Below are 25,630 nucleotides of genomic sequence, written 5' to 3' on the forward strand. Positions count from 1 at the left end.
AGGGAGCGCCCCAACCAAACTCCGTGCACCCTTCCCCCCCCGCCCCCTGACGCCCCTTTCTCTCCAGACCCGTGCTCTGAGCACCCCTGACCCCTTCCCCCTCCTCAGGGGCGCGCGCGCCAGGGATAGGGAGGGAGAAGGGGAAGCGCGAGCGGCGAGTCCTTCCTCGGCGCTTCGGCCTTGAGGACTCGCCGGGCGCCTCCTTCAGCGGCGGGCTGTGCTCGGGTCCGCTGGGAGCTGGCCCGCCAGGCCGGGATTCGTCGCGGCCGCCCTCCGGCTTCGCCCCTTCGCTCCGCGCCCGGCCCCTCCCGCGGGGCTGGAGCTCGCCCTGGGCTCGCCGGGCGGCGCGCTCGCAGTGCGCAGTGCCTCTGCAGCGGCGGCGGCGGCGGCAGCGGCAGCGGCGGCTCCTCCTCGCGCTCTTTCCCCGGGGCTCCCGCAGGCAGGATGGTGGCCGTAGCCCGGCAGCCCTCGGCGGGCCGCGGGGCGGGTCCGTAGCTGGTGCGGGGTGGTGCCCTTTGCCGCGATCGGGAGCCGGAGGCGCCGGGCGCCGGGCGCCGCGCCAAGCGCCCGCGCGCCCCTCTTCCTCTCGCTCTCCATGGACGGGGGAGCGGGGGGCGGCCCCGGGGTGCCCGGCTCGGAGAGCCCCAACCGGGCCGTGGAGTACCTGCTGGAGCTCAACAACATCATTGAGAACCAGCAGAAGCTGCTGGAGACGCAGCGGCGCCGGATCGAGGAGCTGGAGGGGCAGCTGGAGCAGCTGAGCCAGGAGAACCGGGACCTGCGCGACGGCGAGAGAGATCGAGAGCGGCACCGGGACCGCGACGGGCAGTACCACCACAAGGAGAGAGAGAGCCACTACCAGAACCGCGCCGACCGGGACGGGCAGTATCAGAACCGGGAGAACCGAACGGACCGTGATGTTCAGTACCCGAACCGTGCAGACCGCGAGAGCCAGTACCAAAGCAGAGCGGACCGGGAAGGGCAGAACCCGTATCCGAACCGGGACAAGGAGCGAGAGCTACAGCACTATGGAAACCGGGACGGGCAGTACCAGAACCGGGAGAGCCACTACAGGGAACCTTGCCAGCTGCATCGAGAGCGGCCCCCGCAGTGCCACCCCGCTCGGGAGAAGGAGCACGAGTACCCTCGGCCCCCCCGGGAAAGGGAGAGGGGGCAGCTGAGCCGGGGAGCGTCCCGGAGTTCCAGCCCGGGAGCCGGAGGGGGCCACAGCACCAGCGCCAGCACCAGCCCAGCCACGACTCTGCAGAGAAAGTAAGGAGCTGCTCCAGGCCCCTGGCAGCCCCGGCGGCATTAGCGCCTGCCCTCCTTGCCCGGCCACCCAGGGCCGCTCTCATTTCACAAGCAGTCGCTTGGGGAGGAGGTCATAGTAATTGGTGGATGCCAGGCAAGCAGTGTGCAGGCTAAGAGTCATCGTGGCCCGACACCCTTTATTGCGTTGCAGGGGATCCTGAGGTGCATTTTTGCTTTTTAGGGTTGTGAAGTGTGGTGGTTTGGGGAGCATAGATATGTTCTGGGACTGCCTTCCTTAAACCTCTCTGCATTTCTCTGCTGCCTCTGATCTAGGCCTCTTGAGTCTTGTTGTAGTCACAGTTATTTCCCACCAGCATCCCAATCTGCACCCATCCCTTGCTAGCCTGGCAGTGTCCATCCTTATAGTCAGGTCTCATTAATCCTCATTCTTGAACCCTCATTCCCTATTGTGTGCATTGGACCTTGTCTGGGATCGCAGCCCCCTGCTTAGCCCGTCTGGAATACCCACCAGTGCATTCCAGCCAGAACCATGGCTGTAGCCAAGGGGGGCTGGGGCTTCTGCCCCCCAACTAAAGCCTGCCCCCTAAGAAAAATCCTAGCTACGCCCGTGACTAGAACCTGCTGACCCTGTACTTGAGCTGGGTTGCTTCCCTTCCTGTTTTACACTTCAGCCTCAATTTCTTTGCTCCTTGCCAGCTTTTCCTTATTCCAGAATTCACCTCTCTGTACAGAGCAATACTGTAGATATGCTGTGTTACTCTCACCTGCCACCCTGGATCCTTTAGGAGAATTGCTTTCCAGCTGCTCTGCACAGGGGGGGGGGGAGGAAGCGGTCATAACTGCAATGGACTGCTGAATGTGCTCTCCTGCCAGTCCTGCATCTTTCTCACTCTGTAACATACCAAATGGCTCCCCCCCCACCCCACTTTTGGGGGATTTAACTGTGCAGTGGATCCTAACTTAATCTCCTTGGAAAACTGGTTCTTTTGTATTAGTGCTCCTGGATGATTCCCTCCACATATTTCAGGACTCCCACAATTGCAAACACAAATCCAGGGCTAAAGTCCTACTTAGATTTATTTGTGTAACTGCCCCCCCTCCCGCCCCGCAACCTTCTGAATCCTAAGGTGAATTTTCTCTGTCCTGTGTAAGGGAAAAGAGCTGCCTCTGAAAGTGATAGGATTTTTCTGTGAATCCCAATAGCCAGTCTCTAACAGAGGGTCCCCTTTAGTGTTTCCTTCCAGCTATTTGGTTTGGAGTGATATTAGGCAGGGCCTTCTGCTTCTGCTTAATAGGGATGTGTATGTGGTGTACATACACTAGGGATGGGAACTTGTAACCCTTGAGGTGCCCCAGCCACCATGCCAGAGTTCAGAATTGGGGGACGTTGGAGTCCAGCAACATCGGGGGGGGGGGTACAGGTTTCCCAATCCCTGACATACACACGCACACATCTATAAAAGCCCCCTTCCCTCTGAGTAATCCCCAAGAACCAGCCCATTGGCATATTTTTCACTAATGGGGTGGTTGACAGGAAAGAGCTACTGCTTAGGACAGGGGCTGGATCCTCCCAGCCCCCAGATCTTCCTGAAATGTGGCTTAAGGGTTACATCCAAAAAAGCAGTGTTCCTACCGAGTGTACCATTGCTATGATGAGCGGTGAGGGTCTGAACTGATGCTTCAGGGGTGTGCATGTGTGGGTGTGAAATGATTTCGCATGGGTTGTCTGGTGTTATGTACTGAGTATTGAGTTCAGGGACTGAGAAAAGAATATGGGGGGATAATTTGTGGTGTGTGTAGGAACCATGCCTTCTAAGTGCCATGGGGAGAAAGAGCAGGATTAAGTGACTTAGAGTGACAAATATAGGAACCAAGCCCGCTGGGTTCCTGGTACATCAACTCTGGAAGGGAACAGGATTCGTGTCCCCCCGCCCCCTTGGCTCACATCACCTTCTTGCTTCAAGAAAAGGGAGCTGGTGGTTCTCTCTGTGTTATTGGAGTTCAACTCCACCCCCCTCCCTAGCAAGCAAGGCCAATTGTCAGGGATGATGGGAGCCAAAAATCTATGGCGAGCCACAGATTGCCCATCCCTGTTCCAGATGCATTTGGTAAGAACCATGTTAAAATAATTAGGCTACTGTACACACTTGGCACCTGAGCTTTAAAAGTTTCCACCTGCTCCTCAGTGGTAAAGCACATGCTTTGTGTGCAGTCAGAGGACCCCAGGCAGAACCTTTGGCAGGTCCAGGTCAGACTGGGAAAGACCCCTTGGCTGAAACCTCCAGGGAGCTGCAGATAGTCGGGGTCTGAGCTGGATAGACCAATGACAGTTTCCTACGTTAGCTTACGAAAATGCATGTCGTAATATATTTGATACTCTGCATGGTGTTATAAGACTCTTTCTTGTCAACAGTCCTTACAATTGCCATGTAAGGTAGGTCAGAAGTATTTTTCATGTTCTGAAGACTTGGGGGGAGGGGAGATTGAGAGAACTGACTTTCCTAAGGTGCATGCAAAACAGGCAAGATTTGAAGCAAGGCATTTCCCCACCCTTTTAACCTTGGTACAGGAGTTGTTCTGAAGCACACTGTTTGAAGAGGCACACCTGTTTATTTCAGCCCTCGGGCCCATGTCCTCTTTGCTAAGGCTCCCCTCCTCTCTCCCCCTCCCCACATTGTTACTAGGGCTGCATCTGGTCTCCTCCAACAGCACTCCCTGCTTTGATGCTGATACCTTCTGTTTGGGGAGTTATGGGGGTGTTTGAACTAAATCATTTTACCTGGGAACTTGATCTCCAGGACAGGATATGTTCTAGTTGCCCACGAGTTTTGGCTGAAGAGATTGGGATGCAGTTAGCCCTGAAAGCTTTGGGATCTGCTTCGGAAATGGCAGCAGGGGAGGCTGTGTGGGGTGGGAATTGACGAATCCAGCCGTGTGTTCTTTTTCTCTCTCTCCTCATCCCCGCCTCCTTCTCCTGGATAGAAATTAGCAAAGTGGTTTGATGCTGCAAATGACTTAAAACCAGCACAAATGTGTCTTGCCATTCCCGCCCACTCGCTACCGACACCAGGGAGGCGGTTTTTGAGAGCCTGGAGAGGTGGGTGGGTTCTCTGAGCCTCTTCTCCCTGCTGGAAAAAAAAGCCAGAAGTGGCTAGAGGCAACCCCTTACCCCTGCTCTGGCCTATAGCATTTACTCTAATTTTTTTTTTGCATTTCCTACTGAGCTGGAAACTGAGCACCCGCTTCCTTCACGTCCCTGCCCTTAAGGTAGCTAGTACAGTAGCTGGTGCTGGTGCAGCATAGTGGCTGAGCAGGATGTGTGATCTGTGTATCCAAAAGCCTTTAATTCAGTTCTCAACACTGAGTGGTCTTAAGTAAATTGTCATACCTCAGCCCTCCATCTGTAATATGGGGATGATATTAATACTGGCCTACCTTAACAAGGTTGTTGTACAGAGTAGGGAGAGATAGTGTGCAAATGCTTTGATCACTCAACAAAGCAGTATAGGAATAGTATAGATTCCACTTCTTTCCCGGCACTTGGAAGGGAGCAGAGGTTTTCCAATACTGCCCGTTTGTCAGCCCCAGAGGATGGTGGTAGCCCATGCAATTTTTTCATCACTTCCTCCTGAGGGAGATTGGAAGGGAATGTATTTTCCCATCAGTCCATCGCGGTTTGCTGCATGGGCTGAAAACATGTGGTTGTTGAAAGCTTCTCTGGGATTGATTTTTCTCACTCCACTGCCAGCCATCAATTGGAAAAATGATTGCGGTCCACTCTGGAGGCAATTGTAAGTCTGTGCTTGGGAAGCCAGGGAACTAACTGTCCTCGATATATAGTATACCCTGCTTGTTTCTTAGCATACCGTAGGTGCATAAGCAGAGCTACAAAAGCCATTTGTCTCATACTGTGAGACATAAATGTCTAGGCATGTGAGTAAAAGCCAGAAGGGAGCAATAGCTAGCCTGCCCAATGGCCCCTCCCAGTTGTGTGCATGGCTCATCAGATATTTCTGTGGAATGCTGAAGAGTATGTTTGCATTACGTAATTCTGGTGAGCTGCAGAACCACTAGCCCCAGAGTCCGTGCTGTGAGAGAGAGGGAGAGTTAGGAATGATTTAAGGCCAGATTTCCTGGGAGACCCTGGCCAGATCTCAGGCAAGGAGCCTACAGTTCTGGCTAGTGCTGCAGCTGTGTTGATCTGTGCCAGTCTGTGGGATCTGCTCTACACTCCCAACTACAGGTGCAGTGGGCTTATAGCCAAAAGTGGATGTTGGTAGCAGGTTGATGCGCTTCCTTGCACATCTCCCTTGTTCCCTTTATTCTGTCCCTCTAGGTGAGAAGACAGTGTTGTGATGCAGACAAAATCATTCATTGATATTAAATCCAGATAGTATTACAACTAATATAATCAAGGTGGCACCCTGACGCGCAGCGTTCCTACAAATCAAGGTTAGGAACTGGGTTGTCACATGATTGCCGTTCCTGTGAGGACTACCATGCAGGATTGTTTCGAGAGAACCAACTGGGACATTTTTGATCATCCAGATCTGGAGGAGCATACGGTGGCAGTTCTGGGCTATATCAATCACTGCACAGATACTAAATAAAAAAATTCCTTCAGTAGCACCTTAAAGACCAACTAAGTTTTTATTTTGGTATGAGCTTTCGTGTGCACACTTCTTCAGATACACTGAAACAGAATACTGTGACAGATACTGTCACAGTAAATAAATACACCTGGGTTTATCCCAATCAGAAACCCTGGATGAACAGAGAGGTCCAGTGCCTGCTGCAGGATAGGAACAGGTCTTTCAGGCTTGGCGAAGAGCAGCTTTACAGCACCGCAAGAGCTACTTGAAGAGAGGTATTTGACGGCCAAAGCTGGTCTATAAGCAGAGGATTGAGGATAACTTTAGTAGAAACAACACAAGGCAGGTGTGGCAGGGGATTCAGCAGATTACCAACTACAAACCGAACCTTGGTGCTGTCGATGGTGACCCTTCACTGGCGGCGGAGCTTAATCTCTTCTTCGCTCGCTTTGAGAGAGAGCCACCAGAGAAGGCTGTATTACAGCTACCAGCCCAGAGTGGCTCCTCATTTACTGTCGAAGAGCATGAGGTGAGGCAGGTACTGAGGTTGGTGAATCCGAGGAAGGTTGCTGGCCCTGATGGCATCACTGTTGAGGGTGTTGAGGGGCTGTGCGGACCAGCTGGTGCGGGTCTTTACTAAGATCTTCAACACTTCCCTACACCAGTCAATTATCCCACCCTGCCTGAAGTCATCAACTATTGTTCCTCTGCCCAAAAAATCCACAATTAGTAGACTACAGACCAGTTGCACTTACTCCGATTATTATGAAGTGTTTTGAGAAACTGGTATGGAGTTACTTCATTTCCTGTCTTCCATTGACATTTGACAACTACCAGTTTGCATACAGGCGAATAGATCCACAGAGGATGCCATCACTACCACTCTCCATGCTGCTCTGTCCCATCTGGAGCAGCCGGGGAGTTATGCGGGACTGCTGTTTGTGGACTTTAGCTCTGCTTTTAACACTACCCTCCGCCCCCCACAGACTGATGTCCAAACTAGAGGTGCTTGGACTTTCTAACTCCATTTGTCTCTGGGTTTTGAATTTTCTGTGTGACAGCTCCCAGAGGGTTAGAGTGGGGTCATATATGTCCACAGCCCTTAGCCTTAACATCGGCTCCCCACAGGGTTGTGTGCTGAGTCCCCTGCTCTATACCCTCTACATGTACAGCTATCCACTCTAGCAACAAAATCATCAAGTTTGCTGACATTCAGCCCCTGTATATTGGCGGGGACCGGTTGGAGAGGGTGGCTGTATTTAAGTTTTTGGGTGTTAACATCGAGCAGAGTATGACCTGGAGCGCAAATACCACTGCTCTGGTGAAGAAGGCCCAGCAGAGAATATATTTCCTCAGACTTTTAAAAAAGAACAAGCTGAGTGAGAGATTGCTGGTGTCCTGCTACCGAGGCTCCATAGAGAGCATTCTTACATACTGTATCTGTGCTTGGTTTTCCAGCTGAACAGCCATGGATAGGAAACTGCTCCAGAAGGTCATAACCACAGCCCAAAAGATTATCGGCCATCCTCTCCCATCTCTGGAAGAACTATACAACTCCCGTTGCCTTAAAAAAGCAAGGAATCTTTTACAGGATTAATCTCATCCTGGATATAGTCTTTTTGCACCGCTGCCTTCGGGCAAGAGATACAGAACAATTAAATCGAGAATGAATAGATTAAAAAACAGTTCCTATCTGAGAGCTATAACCATTTTAAATGCTGTAACTAAATAATATGATCCCGGGAGTTGTGATGGGTGTATATGTATGTGTGTGTGTGGCTGTAATTGTGTTTTTATATTGTTTTTTATGGGATGGCAATCAATTTGATTTCAGCAAGGCCTTGACAAGGTGCCCCATGATATTCTTGTAAAGAAGCTGGTAAAATGCGGGCTAGACAATGCTACCCTTCAGTGGATTTGTAACTGGCTGACTGACCGAACCCAAAGGGTGCTCATCAATGGCTCCTCTTCATCCTGGAGAGAAGTGGCTAGTGGGGTGCCACAGGGTTCTGTCTTGGGCCCAGTCTTATTCGACATCTTTATCAATGACTTGGATGATGGGCTTGAAGGCATCCTGATCTAGTTTGCAGATGACACCAAATTGGGAGGGGTGGCTAATTCCCCAGAGGACAGGGTCACACTTCAAAATGACCTTAACAGGTTAGAGAACTGGGCCAAAGCAAACAAGAGGATTTTTAACAGGGAGAAATGTAAAGTCCTACACTTGGGCAAATGAAAGGCACAATGAATGAAATGAAAGGCACAAATACAGGATGGGAGACACCTGGCTTGAGAGCAGTACATGTGAAAAGGATCTAGGAGTCTTGGTAGACCACAAACTTGACATGAGTCAACTGTGTGATGCAGCAGCTAAAAAAGCCAATGCAATTCTGGGCTGCATCAATAGGAGTGTAGCATCTAGATCAAGGGAAGTAATAGTACCACTGTATTCTGCTCTGGTCAGACTTCACCTGGAGTACTGTGTCCAGTTCTGGGCACCACAGTTCAAGGAGGATACTGACAAGCTGGAACATGTCCAGAGGAGGGCAACCAAAATGGTCAAAGTCCTGGAAACAATGCCTTATGAGGAACGGCTTAGGGAGCTGGGTATGTTTAGCCTGGAGAAGAGAAGGTTAAGGGGTGATATGATAGCCATGTTCAAATATATAAAAGGATGTCATATAGAGGAGGGAGGGAGGTTGTTTTCTGCTGCTCCAGAGAAGCGGACACGGAGCAATGGATTCAAACTACAAGAAAGAAGATTCCACCTAAACATTAGGAAGAACTTCCTGACAGTAAGAGCTGTTTGACAGTGGAATTTGCTGCCAAGGAGTGTGGTGGAGTCTCCTTCTTTGGAGGTCTTTAAGCAGAGGCTTGACAGCCATCTGTCAGGAATACTTTGATGGTGTTTCCTGCTTGGCAGGGGGTTGGACTGGATGGCCCTTGTGGTCTCATAGAAATATAGAATCATAGAGTCTCTTCCAACTCTATGATTCTATGATTCTATGAATTTTGTTGTACTATATACAATGACAATATTCTATTCTATGTGGCCAGCCAGACATAATTAGGTCTCAACAACAGGCTGGTGTGTAGGACCAGCTGCAGGTTGCTAAGAAAAGGGACAAGTTTCATATTGCACTAAATGTATGTCTGTTGCCAAGAGTGGCAGCCATGCATCTAATGCCCCCTCTCCTCTGTACTGCACCTTTTAAAAATAATAATAATAATTTTTTATTTACCCAATATTCCCACACTTTTGCCAATCATACAGATTTGAATCAAAATACAGTAATTCAAATTAATTCTAAATTTATACAATTTAATCAAAGTGGTTTCCTGCGCTCCTTGATCAATGTTTTTGTCCAGTTCTTATATTGCTGCGGTTCACATTTTTCCTTAATTTCTAATTACATTTCAGTTGGTATATTAATCATTAAGATAACAGCTGCATTTTTAAAGCAATTACTCTTCGTGTTACTGCATTATCTAACTTTTCATAGGATTTCAAAGGTGCTCTAATTATTTTCCTTTTCTCTGCGTGTGTCAGTCTCAATATGTCCAGTTATGAAGTCCTTGGCCCTTTTTCTGCTCCCCTCCAACTGCTGTTGTCTCTCAGCATCACTGGGGTGTGGCTATAATCCTGGAGAATTCTCAAAATATTTGACTAGCTTCCTCCCATCATGCTCTCATCTTGCTCAATGTTTTTGGACAACAACATACTCCAACAGTCCACCTTTCTCACTACTCAGTCTCGAAGTTTCTACAGCCTGAAAAAGAGGGATCTAACTTCTGCCACAGGGGATCTTGGAGTACTTCATTTTAATTAATAACCATCAACGTCTCTGTCCCTCACTTGTTTGCGGCCCCAAATTCCTTTCATCTTTACGACTGCATGTTGGCCAAAGTTCACTTCTCTGTTGTTTTTAAGGGGGTGGTGGTGGTAGAGAAGGTATCCACTCTAATTTCCCAAGATACCGATAATCCATTCCAGCATTAGAGCTCTCCCTTCCTTCCATTTCTTTAAACCATATGCACCTAACTGTTCTTTTAATCACAAGTTTTTTCCGTACTGCAAACCAACCTTATTTTACATCTTTAAAATTTTGTGTCTGGAGAGGTTTGCCGAATAATTAATAAAGAAGCTCAAAGTAAACAGGAAACCAGAGGCTCCCCTCTCCGCCATCCACCGCCCACACCGAATAAAATCTTTTCTCAGTTCCAATTTCCAAACCTCAGATCAATGCAGCTGGATAATTCTGCAGTTCTGATGACAACATCTTCTCTTGGAGTGTGCCTGACTTTAAAGCCAGTTATAAATGCAATTAACAGGAGAGCCTCTGCTTCATAATGCTACAGTATATGGAGGGTTTCACCAGGCAAAGTGCTTTTTCCTCTCTATGCCTCCCTGCCCCCTGCATTACATGCCAAAGCGAGAGCCAGGTACTGAGACTAACTGTGAGTGAAGCCTGCTCCACCCTTCCCTGGGAAGAATGTCCAAGAACGATTTACCCTCTATCATTCTTGTTTTCCTTCGCCTTTGATCCCTGCGGTGTCGTGGGGGCTGCCTTCATTAAGGGAGACAGGGACCAGAAACCCCTCTGTACTGCATCTAGGGGAACTTGCCCGTCTCCTGACAACATTTTGTTCTGTATTTCCCTAGCCCTTGCCGATAGCAAACTAGGACACTGAAGCGGGGAAGAAACAGGGATATCATAGACATGAGTAAGTGCTAGATCATAGAAAAAGTGGATGTGTAGTGGCTGCTTTTGGCAGCATTCACACATGTAGTGTAACATCTAATGTGGTCTTAGGTGAGATCATGTCCCAGAAACCAATTGTAACATTAGGGAGGAATCTAGATTGTACTCTTGCTTCATGCAGGGAGCCACATATGTCAGAAGCAGTGTGAGTGCAGCTTCTGGAAAGGTAAGCACTGCTTGAATGCTACTGCTCCAGTGTACTCTGCCAGAATGATGTTCTGTCTGTTCTTCCTGGGTGGTAGACTCAGCCCTGTCTGCTTCCATGGAAATATGCCACAGGTAACATTAACAACCCTCCCAGGCCTAGCAGCACTGTGTTCTGAGAGAGCCAGTGTGGTGTAGTGGTTAAGAGCGAGACTCGTAATCTGGTGAACCGGGTTCCGTCTCCGCTCCTCCACATGCAGCTGCTGGGTGACCTTGGGCTAGTCACACTTCTCTGAAGTCTCTCAGCCCCACTCACCTCACAGAGTGTTTGTTGTGGGGGAGGAAGGGAAAGGAGATTGTGAGCCGCTTTGAGACTCCTTAGGGTAGTGATAAAGTGGGATATCAAATCCAAACTACTCTTCTTCTTCTGAGGGATCCAGGTAGAGGCTTCAGCGTCGTTTGCCAGGCCAAGAAGACCTTACAGAATGCACCCCCCGTCCCACCTCTCCAGCCACCACCATCATTATTTGCATTTATATCCCACTTTTTTCTCCAAGGAGCTGAAAATGGTGTAGATGGTTCTCCTCCTCCTCATTTAATCCCCACAACAACCCTGTGAGGTAGGTTAGGCTGAGATACAGTGACTGGCCCAAGGTCACCCAGTGAACTTCATGGTTGAGGCAGGATTTGAACCCTGGTCTTTTCCAGGTCCTATACCACCCTGACTCTCAATAATCAGTTTTTTAAAGCTCTGTGCCAGTTCAGTTTCCTAGATCAATGAGGAAGAAAACAGGTGAAGGTTGCAGAATGTCGCCATGACTATACTCCTCAACATGTAAATTCTGTGGTCTTTCTTAGTTGGCTGCACAAGGGTCCTAATTAGCAGCAGACCTAGGGGCTATTTCACACATGCATGTTCACCCAGAGATAACCGGAGCATCAAGTGATGCTTTGCATGAATGAGTAAGCACAGACCAGACCCACAGAAAGAGCTATCCTCTCACCTTGGAATTACCTTAAGCATAGTGCTTGTCTCTGGTGCCTGCTGGCTCATACTTGCAGATATGAGTGTACATACCGGCCTTTTAGTTGGTAGGAACTTTTCTCTTTGGTTCTCGGGGAATTATCATTGCCTTCGCTCGTTGCAGAACTGTGGCAGGATAGTGCTTCACATACATTTCCCCAATGTGCTTACTGCCACTTGTCGCACAAACACAGACTCCAGTAGCTGCACATCAAAGCTTCCTCTCGGGCATTAGTGTTGGGTTGCAGTGTAGGTCATTTCACCCTGTCTTGCAGCTCTGTGCATGGAAGCAGTGTTGCACACTCTGGGGAGCTTGCTCAGCAGCTGTTCCCCCAGCTGTCTCTCCAGCAAGCAGCTGCTTTCTGCATCTTAATAAAACAATACATCTCTTTGCAAACAGCCCCACCCTTTCCCAAACCACTTGGAGCAAGTGCCTGTTTCTTTTAAAAACTTGCCTGTAGGTTTACCTAGAAATAAGTCCTACTGGTTTACTCCTGAGTAAGGAAGCGAAGCATGCACTGGAAATCATCAAAAAGAGAAAACCAGCCCTAAGGAGCTGTTTAGGAAGACTGGAGAAGAAATGTGGGTTGTCTCAAATTTGGGCCTCTTTTTTTTAACACTTGAAATTATTCCAAGAGGGGGAAGCGGGGAGAGGAGAAGTCTGAGATTGAAGCTGTGTGGCAGGCAAAGAGGAGGATTACTGTGTGATGGTGAGGCTTTGGGGCGTTTAAGTTGTACGCAGGATCTTCATTTGAATCGGGGCCCACAACCAAACTGTTTTCAGCAACAGGGCAGCCTTTGCAAATCTGGTGCCCTCCAGATGTTTTGGGTGGCAACTCCCATCATCCCATCAGTTACTAATGGCTCTCTTTGGAAAGACCCTTGAGGGGATAGATTTGGTACTCTCCAATCGGGGCAACTGCTAGCATTAGAAGTTCTTATGTCCTGGGGGACATAAGAGGTAAATTACAAGGCCTGGTTGTTATTGAGGTGGTGAACCTATTGGGACTGTCTCACTTCAGACCGTTGGTGTGGACTTGCATGATGGAATGGCCCTCCACCCACACAGAAATTCCATTTATAAAATAAATCTGTCAAGGAGAAGGCTTCTAATCTAGCTTTTGCTTTGATATGCCTGTTTTCTATGTGGAGGGATTTTTCAAAAATGACAAATAAATATGGAGCAGCATTTTATCAGTCCAGTTCAGCAGTCCAACGTGGTACAGCCCAGACATTGATTTACCACTCCTAAGCTTAACTTTCTCCAACACATAGCAGTAAGGGTGTTCATTCAATTCTAAGCTCGAATCATATTTCATTTCAAGCAACAGTCCTCTTCTTTCTTCAGACATTCAGAAAGGTGCTTTCACTGAAAACTTAACAATATATACATGCATTTAATAGGAAAAAAACTACTCTTGTGTAAACTATTTTTACACTTCTTGCAGGATTTGTAACATGGGTCATTTGCAAGAGGGTCCGCAACTAGTCCAGGGGGGGTTGGCAATATTTTTTCTGCTCATCAGGTGAGGTTCATTCATGAGCAATGCATTAAAAGGGACAAGAGTAATTTCCTTAGCATTGGTGAGGTTTACAATATGATCCTAAGTGTGTTTTCTCAGAGCTCATCAGTAGGACTTGAAGTGCAGCCAAGTGTGTAGGTTTTGGTGTTAGTTAATATGTGTCTGTAAAAGTAACTTTTAAGGATTTTATTTCTTTACCCCATCAGCCTTGAAATCCATTCCCAGAGTGTTTCATCTAGGCAGCATCCCAGTGCTAATGGCAAGTTCTCTTCCTGCACCTTTGAGGGCTTATCAAGACTTCCTTTTGTGCTACATTTGTACCGGTAAGCACAGGTCTGGGCTTTTTAAGCTCTATGTTGGAGTCCCCCCCCCCCCCCCCGGCCTGGCACTTTCCCTGGGAAAACCTGTATTTTGCCACTGAATTGGAGCAAACAGCAATTCATGGAAAACCAAATTGCTGTTTGCTCTAATTCAGCAGTAAAACATGAGTTTTCCCAGAGGGAAAGCTCTGGGAGAAAAACAAAAAACAAAACCACATGCTGGGACATGGAGCTTTAAAGTGCGAACTTATGCCTGGAAAGCATGGTCCAAAAGGAAGTCTCGATGAGTCCTCATACACAAACTGGGTATCAACCCTTAGTTATAAATAAGGTTAAAGAGGTCGACATGGTCTAAATTCCATTGAGTAAGTGGGGCTTACTTCAGGCACATGGGTATAGGATTGTAATCTAAATTGATCTCTGCTTTTATGCTGTGAACTGCCCTGAGTACTATAGATGAAGAGATGAAGAGGGGATTACAAATATATAATAATAATAATAATAATAATAATAATAATAATGCATTGCCACTGAGCCAGAGTTACAATTCCCAGCACCCTCAATAAACTATAGTTCCCAGGATTTTGGGGGGGTGGGGGTGGGGGTCCTGTGCTTTGAATGTATGATGTATGTGCAGCCATAGTGACTGGCCCAACATCACCCAGCGAGCATCACACAGCTAAATGAAGTTGTAAACCTTGGCCTCTCCAGACCTATTCCGACACCCTAAGCCACTACATCGCACCTCACTGACAGCTATGGTAGCTTATCTTAAATTCAATTGTACTGTATTTGAAAGTGGTAAACTTACCTTAGCCTCAAATGCCTTTGCTAAAGCCAAAGTTTGGGTTCCTGTTTGTAGAAGAGTTAGCCTGCAATGGATGTGGTCAGCTCCATCCTTATTTCAGACATTGTGATATATTGATATATTGATATATCACAATGTTTAGCTGGTGATATATCACGATCTTGGAAACCAGATATTGCCCGGCCCTATGGAAAAGGGTACAGGACCATGGCTGCTGATCCCACCGCTGAGTTTGTCACACCCACTGCCACTGTTCCCTGATCTCCATGTGTTAAGTTGGTTGTGAAATGTATAAAAAGAGCCCATTTGTGTACACAACTGCATGTGTACAGAGCCTGCGTGTAGGCAAAGCTGTGACCCTCCAGCCACCATTGGACTTCAGTGCCTGTCAGCTTCAACTAGTGTGGCCAGTGCTGATGGGATGATGGGAGCTGAGGTCCAGCAACACCTGGAAGGCGGCAGGCTCCCCATCACTGGGGTGGATCTTCCACATTCTCAGGAAGTCCGATTGTGCGTAGATGTGTTGCAGGGCCTTTTACACTGAAGATATGGAGTTCAGGGATTGGAGGTAGCAGATGCACCAACGTCAGCGGCAAGATCAGTGAGCATGGTTCCCCTCCCACATTTTGGGTGTATGCATCTGTGTGGTGGGAAATGTCTGAAGAGTGCATGTGGTTTTTTTTAAAAAAATATTTTCATATGTAGTCATGTAATGAAACGAGTTAACTAAGACTAAGGAGCTGGCTGGTGATGAAAACAACAGGTGTATGGAACTGAGATGGCAGGAAGTAGACAGATTCACTCAACCAGACAGAGTTCCGAACCACTGGGAGTAATCTTTGAGAATTCCTGGAGAACAGGCGAAGTTCCAGCAGACTGGAGGAGGGCAAATGTTGTCCCTATTTTCAAAAAGGGGGAAAGAGAGGACCCAAACAATTACTGCCCAGTCAGCCTGACTTCAATACCAGGAAAGATTCTAGAGCAGATCATTAAGCAAACGGTCTGTGAGCACCTAGAAAGGAACGCTGTGATCACTAAAAGTCAGCATGGGTTTCTGAAAAATAGGTCATGTCAGACTATTCTGATCTCATTTTTTGACAGAATCACAAGCCTGGTAGATGAAGGGAACGCTGTGGATGTAGCCTATCTTGATTTCAGCAAGGCCTTTGATAAGGTGCCCCATGATATTCTTGTAAAGAAGCTGGTAAAATGTGGGCTAGACAATGCTACCATTCAATGGATTTGTAACTGGCTGGCTGACCGAACCCAAAGGGCGCTCATCAATGGCTCCTCTTCATCCTGGAGAGAAGTGACTAGTGGGGTGCCACAGAGTTCTGTCTTGGGCCCAGTCTTATTCAACATCTTTATAAACGACTTGGATGATGGGCTTGAGGGCATCCTGATCAAGTTTGCAGATGACACCAAATTGGGAGGGGTGGCTAATACCCCAGAGGACAGGATCACACTTCAAAATGACCTTAACAGATTAGACAACTGGGCCAAAGCAAACAAGATGAATTTTAACGGGGAGAAATGTAAAGTACTACACTTGGGCAAAAAAATTGAAAGGCACAAATACAGGATGGGAGACACCTGGCTTGAGAGCAGTACATGTGGAAAGGATCTAGGAGTCTTGATAGACCACAAACTTGACATGAGTCAGCAGTGTGATGCAGCAGCTAAAAAAGCCAATGCAATTCTGGGCTGCATCAATAGGAGTATAGCATCTAGATCAAGGGAAGTAATAATACCACTGGTCAGACCTCACCTGGAATACTGTGCCCAGTTCTGGGCACCACAGTTCAAGAAGGATACTGACAAGCTGGAACGTGTCCAGAGGAGGGCAACCAAAATGGTCAAAGGCCTGGAAACAATGCCTTATTAGGAATGGCTTAGGGAGCTGGGTATGTTTAGCTTGGAGAAGAGAAGGTTAAGGGGTGATATGATAGCCATGTTCACTGTGCAGCGCCCCCCTGCCGACCCAGCGCCCTGGTGCCCTGCGCCACCCTAGAGTTGGCCCTGGCTTTGATGGTGTTTCCTGCTTGGCAAAGGGTTGGACTGGATGGCCCTTGTGGTCTCTTCCAATTCTATGATTCTATGATTCTAACTACTGCTGTGCATATTTTTCATTATTATTATCCTACTAGATTACAATGTCAGATTTTGTTGAGGTCAGCATAGCATTCCAAACCTTGACTTCTGAGGGAAAATGTGGTAGGATTTGTTGGCAGTTTCCTGTATCCCATATGTGACATTGCCAAGGTTGGCCTTCTCGTTTTGAAGGCACTCCTTACATGGGAAATGATGCAGGTAGACTGCTTGGGCTTCCTCTGTGTCTGCCCACTAGGATGGGGGAACTGGTGGCCTTCCAGATGTTGTTGCTCTCAAACTCCCAGCAGCCTCAGCCAGCATGGTCAGTCCTCAGGGGTGGTGGGAGCTGTGGTCCAGCTTCATCTCTTACTATTCATGCACTATCCAGGATGGAGTGTGTGTGTGTGCTTTTGTAGCTTTTGCTGCCCAACTGCTGCATCCCATTCATGCATCCCTTGCTGCTGCTGCTACGTGGTAGCTTTTGAATTTTCCCTGTCATTTTCAATCAGAGTGTATCTCTGTTGCAGCTGGATGACTGGCTGGGATGTGGACGGTAAGGTTTGATTTGCAGCAGGGGAGTGCTGGGCCACAGTGGGATGGGACTGCGATGCGGTTGGCAGAGCCCCTGGTGTATGTAGAGAGCAATCAACACTGACATGAGCAACCTTATAATAGCCTCCACTGGCACCCCTTGGCTCCCATGCATGCAATCACTTATATAAGTTAGACTCCTGTTTTCATACCAAATACACACTGAGAATATGTCCACCTTTTCCAAGAAGAAGACTGATGGGAGGTGCCTTTGTCATTTATATACACAACCTCACTGTCATGCTGCACTTATAAGATCTGCAGCTTTCATACTTGTTCCTAGGCTGAGCTTCCTGTTTACACTGCTGGGATCGGTTTCTTGCTCAGAACACTGGAGATCTACCCTTCATGCACCCTGATTCATTCAGCCTTTATTGGCATGACTGAGACAATGAAATCATAAAGGGGGGAACCCATCCATAAAACATTGGTAATCCAGACATGTTAAACATATAAAACATATAGAAGACTCAGTAGCCACTACCTGTATTAAGTAAAATTAAGTAGTTTTAAATTTGGCTTTAAAAATACAGTATTGGCTAAATATCCTGAAACAATTGCAGCAGTTTTGAGAATATCATCTCTCAACAGATATTGAATTACAAATTATTTGCAAGTAGATACTTTGAATTACAAATTATTTGCAAGTACAGTAGATACTTTGAGCGTGTGAAGGAGTAGCTACTTCGCAGTGTGCTTATCCTGATTTAGGGGGCCAGCTGGATTGGGAGCAACCTATTCAGATGATTTTTCTCATTTAGGAGGTGCTGGGCCCAACCCTGACTCAGTTGGTGCACAGACTGGCAGCTTTGGGGACAGTGACTTTTTAGGGAGGGTTTGACTAACTATTGAACAGATCCAGATTGGGCAGCTGGTTGCCTGGTTCTGGGCACTATTTTAAAAAAAATCTGCTTTTTTTAAAGCAGCCAGTCCCCCTCTGTGACAGAGTTTGGAGGGTTGCCAGGAAACCCCAGTTTGCTGACACCAAGATGCTGCTGCTTGCTCCCTGGGGCTGCGTGAAATGTCATCAGCTCTGACCAGCCTGATGAGTGCAGCTCCAGCAGCCTGTACGTTTATGTATGTGTGTATTTGTTGTTTGTGGGCAGCCAAAGCCAGACAGCCTGCTGGCTCTAACTAGCACAGAGGGTTAATTTAGCCCTTGCATATTACATCTATATTTGCCTCTCCCCCCTGCCCCCAACTGTGAGATATTCCTTATCCTGCAATGAGAGCATTGAGAGAAAAGGACTCTTATCACACAAGAACCCTCATCTGGCACTTTCAGGAGCAAAAACAATATTTATTTATTTATAAACGGGGGGGGGCATAATACAAATTTTAAATTCAAAAATACAAACATCAAGTTCATTTTATAACATAGGTCTATTACATAAAAGGTAAAGGTAAAGGGACCCCTGACCAAAAACATTTTGATCTGTTGATTTGAGTTTACCTATAGGAGTGCCTGGCGTGCTCTGGTCCATGGGGTCACAAAGAGTCGGACACAACCAAACGACTAAACAACGACAAATACCGTATGCTGCTTTTCCACAATTAGCTGTGCCCAAAGTGGCTTACAGCAAACATGCAAAACATTAGAAGACAAATATACCATATACAGTCATACCTTGGGTTACAGACGCTTCAGGTTGTGTCCTGCGCTGAATCCGGAAGTACCCGAACGGGTTACTTCTGGGTTTCGGTGTTTGCACGTGTGCAGAAGCGCTAAGTCACATTTTACGCATGCGCAGAAGCACCGAATCGCAACCCATGTGGGTGCAGATGTGGTGCTGTGGGTTGCAAATGCTGCGGGTTGCGAACGTGCCTCCCGCACGGATCACGTTCGCAACCCGAGCATCCACTGTACAGAGCATGTCGGTAAATTAAAAAAATGACAAAAAGCAGAAATTTAACAAACACAGCACAAATTCAATATTGCACACACACAAAACAATCTAAGTTTAAGTACATAAATACAAAGCTAAACAAGAGTTAACTGGCAATAACGTTTCTGGTAGTGTTCTTCTTGCATTCCATGGAGCCTGGCCCAAATGCAGTTCAGAGGGGAGGGGTTGATGACATACAGCTGGCTCCCATAGCCTTACTCCAGAGGAGGCTGACAGCAGCAAAAGGCAAATGGTGAGGGTGGCAAAGGTGGTCAGTCTCTTCCCCAGCTTCCTGGAAGTACCAATTGCTGGTGCAGGTCTTAATGCCTTATTTTGTCTACCGGGGGTGTTGCAATGCTCCCTCTTTCTAGAGCTGGGAAGCTTAAGCATGGAGATCAGGAAGGCTGGAAGGATGAAGGAAGCAGCAGAGTCCTAGGGAAAGGAAGGAAGAACAGGAGCCTATATTTGGTGGGGGTGCAGGTGAGCCTTTATTTTTAGAGCCCATAACTGGCATCACTGTTCTTTGTTTTCCTCCCCCGCTTCCTACACAGGGCACACTTTGTCAATTTTCTGCCTGACAGAGCCCCTAGCAGAGATCAGTGTCTGACTGCATAATCAGCCTGTGGAGTGGAAGTGAACATGGCCCTTGGGGAACAGATAAGGCAGGCTGTGGCCTTGCGTGCCCTTTTGGGCACTGTTGCAGCATCCAACAGATCATTGCAGTGCCAGGCCGGATCACTGGCTTCCCTGCCAGCACCCCTTCATGACATTTCCTACGCAGCTGCTCCCAAGGCAGATCTGCGTAAGGAGCTGCAGTTGAGTTCCCGTTGGTTAACAAGTTGGCGAGTTCTTTTTGCGTCCTCTTGGAGGCTGGAAGCCAGAAGCAGATGGTGCTGCTGGTATGTGTCAGGACAGCAGGCCTTTGCTGGGTAGTTGAGGGGTGTAGTGAGAGCATCTTCCCCTGCCACTCCAGCACCTGTTCCTAGGAAGTCAGCCTCCTGTAACCTCATCAATTGGGTCCAGAGACTCAGCAGGAGCAGCTTAGTGACTCTTTCCATAAACTAGATCTATGTGTGGATAAGGTCCAGGATAAGGAGCAAGAGGAAGGCTTGGTACCACTTGCCGATTTCCTGATTTGGGACTCTGAGTGTCCATCAACTTGCTCTAAATCCAGGAAGAAAGCCCCAGTTGTTGTCTTAGAAATTATTTTGTTCCCAAAAGAAACTGCCACAATTGTTCTTAAACTGAAAACCATCTCTCTGATGGTTTCACACATGCTGCCCCTCCTATGTGCCAACTGATGTGCCATTCTCCACCAAGAGCTGCACCAGCCTGTTTGGCTGGCTCAAAATAAGCCAAGGGGAAAAGAAAATAGTAAATGTGTTGTTTTAAACTTCTGTGGCATGAAAGTTGATTAATCAAACAATTTTGTGTGTGTGCAAGTAATTTGTCAGGAACTCCATAGTGAGCACGAATCTTCTCCAATCAAAGGACTGGGGGTGGAGAAAGACATCTATGTCACGTGACTTGTTTTGGTTCTTCAAAGGAATCTTCAGTTCAAATTCGAACCTGTAGTCAGACAGAGGGAAAGGAGCAAGTTAGGTGGTAACAGAGTGCCTCTCTTTGCAATGCAGCCAACAAAGTCTTGTTTGGTGGAGCTGTTTTGCATCAGCCCAGGACTGCGAGTGAGAATCTCAGCTGCTGATGGGCAGCCTGCTAGGTCTTCCTCCTGCTCCTGCTTCTCTTGTGTGAAGCAAGTGTCAAGGAAGCCTCTGGGGCTGAAAGAAAACTGTCCTTTATCTGCTCAGAGGAACTGACTTGGCAGGGGCAGAGTGGGTGGGGGCATCCCAAAGAAAGAGGAGACTGCCTGAGTTATCCCTTGTCACACAAAAATATATCACCAAGGGCAACTGCTCCACAATAAGGAGTATAAACAAGCAAACAAATAAATTCCAGAAGTAATCTTTTTCTTTACAGTCACTTGTGTATTTGGTAGAAGCAACATCAACTCGTGAGTCAACACCTGGACGCTGTTCCATTGAACTGATAAGATAAAACAGAACTACAGTCAACTAGCTGTACCCGTCTACGCATTGCTGTGGCTCCGTCAGGGCCCCTGTTTATCTGGACAGACGTAGGATGTAATGACAGGCCTCCCTCTGTTCCCCCAGCGGGTGGCGTCATATTCCCATGTGACATCACCCCCCACCCCTCGCCCCCTTGCGCTCCCCCTCACATACCGTCTGGGGAGGTTCTGTCGAGTTCCCCCAGTGGATTCCGGTGGGCGAGAGCCTGGCTCTCAAGGCCCGGTGTAATTCTCGAGGCGGCGTGGATGGCAGCGGAGGGGTCTGCCTCTTGCACCATCGCCGGAGGCGGCTTTGGGGCCTGGCCTGGCTCTTGAGGTCCGGCCTGGTTCTTGAGGCGGCGTGGACGGCGGTGGAGGTCTCCTGCCGTCGCCGGAGTTGGCGGAGGTGACTTGGGGGTCCGGCCTGGTTTTTGAGGCCCGGCCTGGTGAGGTAGGAGGAGTAGGAGTAGGGGGTGGGTGGTGCCGAGGTAGGAGGAGGAGGAGGTGGGTGGGGTGGGGTGAAACTACACATATGGCATCTGTTACTTTGACTTCCACTGGAGGGCGCTATTATTTTTTCACAAAATCATGTTTTTACCTGTGACAGGTGTCACATCTGTGTAATCTAAGTTCATGCAAACACTTGCATTTTGGACTGGAACGTTGTGTCCAAATTTGGACTCAATCGGTCAAGCAGTTTCAGAGAAAAGACATCGGCCACAAACATGGACATGTTACATTTCTATATAGAGAGAGATATCTATTGCCATATGGAATGGTTGAATTTCAGTGAGAATGCATTCATTCTAGATTACCTGTTGTTGTTGTTTAGGACTCTTCATGACCCCATGGACCAGAGCACACCAGGCACTCCTGTCTTCCACTGCCTCCCACAGTTTGGTCAAACTTATGTTAGTAGCTTTGAGAACAATGTCCAACCATCTCGTCCCCTTCTCCTTGTGCCCTCCATCTTTCCCAACGTCAGGGTCTTTTCCAGGGAGTCTTCTCTTCTCATGAGGTGGCCAAAGTATTAGAGCCTCAGCTTCAGGATCTGTCCTTCCAGTGAGCACTCAGGATTGATTTCCTTCAGAATGGATAGGTTTGATCTTCTTGCAGTCCATGGGACTCTCAAGAGTCTCCTCCAGCACCATAATTCAAAAGCATCAATTCTTCGGCGATCAGCCTTCTTTATGTTCCAGCTCCCACTTCCGTACATCACTACTGGGAAAACCAGAGCTTTAACCATACGTATCTTTGTCGGCAAGGTGATGTCTCTGCTTTTGAAGATGCTGCCTAGGTTTGTCATTGCTTTTCTCCCAAGAAGCAGGCGTCTTTTAATTTCATGACTGCTGTCACCATCTGCAGTGATCAGGGAGCCCAAGAAAGTAAAATCTCTCACTGCCTCCATTTCTTCCCCTTCTATTTGCCAGGAGGTGATGGGACCAGTGGCCATGATCTTAGTTTTTTGATGTTGAGCTTCAGACCATATTGTGTGCTCTCCTCTTTCACCCTCATTAAAAGGTTCTTTAGTTCCACGTGATCCACCTGGAGCAGGAACCGGCAAGCCACTCCAGTATCCCTACCAAGAAAACTCCATGGACAAAAACAACAGATTACCTGTACAATGAATCTAAACAATATGCAATCAAATAGGACAAAACTATTAATTTAATCATAAAAGGTATGTAGAACTAATACCAACCACCATCACTTGTATGGAAAACCAGGATAACATACCTGTCCCTATAGGCATATCTCCCAAGGGAAGAACAGAAAAAGATTATCCAGCCTTCTATTTGTTACCCTTCCTTGAGGAATGCTGACCGGGCTCACATACGGTATTTAAAAGTAGAGTAGGGAACTGCCCACAAGCTCAGCTGAAATCAACCAAACAAATCCTGAAAACTCTATGGATGAATTCTAACTCTGTGGAGCTAATGTAAATGTGTAAATATACAGTGGTGCCTCGCTAGACGAAATTAATTCGTTCCACGGGTCTTTTCTTATAGCGAAAAATTCGTCTAGCGAATCCCATAGGAATGCATTGAATTTTTTTTGAATTTTTTTTTTGCCCATAGGAACGCATTAATTGAATTTCAATGCATTCCTATGGGAAACCGCGATTCGCTAGATGAATTTTTCGTAAAACGCATTCGTCTAGCGAGGCAAGCTCCGCTCGAAAAATCCTTTCGTTAAGCGGAAATTTCGTTAAGCAGGGCATTCGTTAAGCGAGGCACCACTGTACTTTGATTCCATTTGGGCAAGTCATTTGGTGATATTACCACCAGTCAATTGCGTCTAGCAATTCTCTTTTATTACAAAAAACCAAAAATAGTCACATGTATGATTATGTTGAATAAAATGTTCCACTAATGGGGCTTCTTTAGTTTTACCTCGGATCCGAGTTTTTCCTAATGTTTAGGTGGAATCTTCTTTCTTGTAGTTTGAATCCATTGCTCCATGTCCGCTTCTCTGGAGCAGCAGAAAACAACCTTTCTCCCTCCTCTCTATGACATGCTTTTATATATTTGAACATGGCTATCATATCACCCCTTAACCTTCTCTTCTCCAGGCTAAACATATCCAGCACTTTGTCGACTTCCTCCTTTCCCTCCTTTCTACGTTTCTATATATCTCTTACTTAGCACTTTCTGAATCTTAATAACACTCTATTTCTTAATTATCTATTTCAAATATTACTCTTAATCCCTTTTCTATCAATAATTTCCAAAACCTCATGATATAATTTTAGTCTTAAGAGCTAAATAACATCTTATCATATAACTAAATATTAACACATAATACAGTAATCTAACCTCCTTATACTTCCAAATCCTTTATTAAATGTTACTAATCTTACAATTCTTTTAAAAATAAACTTTAAATTTCCTCCAATCTTCTTCCACTGTTTCTTCTCCCTGGTCTCAGAGTCTCCCGTCAGTTCAGACAGTTCCACGAATTCGATCAGCTTCATCTGCCAATTGTCCACTGTAGGTATATCTTCGGATTTCCAATTCCTTGCTAATACAATTCTAGCTGCTGTTGTGGCATACAGAAAAGGGTAATATCTTTCTTAGGTAATTCCTTTCTTGTAATACCAAGTAGAAAAGCTTCTGGATTCTTAATAAATGTGTTTTTAAACACTTTCTTCAACTCATTATAAATCTTATCCCAGAAGCTCGGTGCCTTGCTGATTGTCAACTGTTTTATAGCTTCTTCCACTTCTTGCTTTGTCACTTTGTAATTGAGTAGGGATCTCTTATCTGTTGGAATCTTTTGCATTCCATACTTGTCCAGGAATTGCTCAATTTTGTCTTGTTGTTCTTTGTCTTTCTTGTATAGCTGTTTGTAGCATTTCTGAAAGCATTTCCGTATCTCTGACGGGTTCTCAATAATTTTGTCCTCTATCTTGATATTGGTGATCGTATTTTGTTTCTGTCTTTTCTTCAATTCCCATGCAAGTAATTTCCCACATTTATTTGCAGTTCTCTTTCCCATCGACAACAAGGCAGGTTGTGACTTCTCTGTGGTGGTACACTGGCATTGCAATTTAGTGTTGCATTACCTGGTTAACCTCTGGGTCTCTTTGAAGGAGACTTGGCCAGCGAATCTCTGAAAGGAAAACTGCAGGCTCTCAATCAGACACACTGACTATCACACTTGTTCTCGCCCCACCCTGCCCCACTGTGGTAGAAACGTCTCTAAGCGCATGCATATACGGTAGAAGCTGATTGTGATTACTTGATAGCGATAAATGCTCTGCTCACAGCCAGAGGTTACTACTGCCCATTTCCACAACTGAGCCAAGAAACTAGACATATGTTCTAATGCTATGCTCTAGCGAGTCCTGACTCAGCTTAAATTCTTACCTTTGTTCAAAGCTGGAATAATTAGCTCTTTAATTTTCATGGCTTGGCTTTTGAGAGGCTGATTTTTTAAATAAAAAAATGATGAAACTTGAAACAAATGTTCCCTGACCTTTTGAGAGCTCTCATATACTTGGGTTTCTTGCTTTTGACAAATCGGTATGTATGTCTTCCCCTAACAATGCAGGGATTCAAAAACTTCACCCTCTGAGCCTCTCGTGGAGGAGGCACCTGGCGAAGGGCCTCAGGTGATGATTGCAGGGTCCGGGATGGGGGAAGGCATCCTTGAGCTATTGCAGTCCTGAGCCATTTAAGGCTTCATAGGTCAAAACCAGCACTTTAAATCACCCGGAAACTAACTGGCAGCCAGTGCAGTCGGACCAGGATTGGTGTAATATGCCCCAACAGTCTTGTCCCAGTGAGCAACCTGGCCACCGAATTCTGCACTAGCTTGAAGCTTCCAAACTGTCTACAGAGACAGCCCTACGTATAACACATTGCAGTAACCCAACCTAAAGGTTACCAGAGTTTTCATTAAGAAAGAGAAACACCCTAATGGGATAAGATGTTAAAGGCCTGTGATCTCCCTTTTTTTAAAAAGGAGGTGAGTGAGGAGAGGTGAATTAGATCAGGACTTCAGTACTACCGGTAGGGAAAGGGTCTTCCACTACATTACCGGTATTTC

The 25,630-nt window shown here is 47.0% G+C and overlaps 1 protein-coding gene across 5 annotated transcripts in view; it reads left to right on the forward strand.

The window, feature by feature from the left end:
* The first annotated feature begins 438 nt into the window (after positions 1 to 438).
* The window catches only part of IQSEC2 (IQ motif and Sec7 domain ArfGEF 2), a 169,595-nt gene continuing 144,403 nt past the window's right edge, over positions 439 to 25,630 (forward strand). For 4 of the 5 annotated variants that reach the window (XR_009556892.1, XR_009556893.1, XM_060269216.1 and 1 more), the window contains exon 1: positions 449 to 1,272. Coding sequence is in view for 3 of the 5 variants with exons in the window: in XM_060269216.1 (XP_060125199.1) it covers positions 596 to 1,272 (677 nt within the window). In the remaining 2 variants the exon portion in view is untranslated. Of the gene's footprint in view, positions 1,273 to 25,630 lie in introns of all 5 variants that reach the window. The other variant, XM_060269213.1, reaches the window with a different exon arrangement.

This window comes from Zootoca vivipara, chromosome 16, assembly GCF_963506605.1.
Source record: "Zootoca vivipara chromosome 16, rZooViv1.1, whole genome shotgun sequence".
NCBI lineage: Eukaryota > Metazoa > Chordata > Lepidosauria > Squamata > Lacertidae > Zootoca > Zootoca vivipara.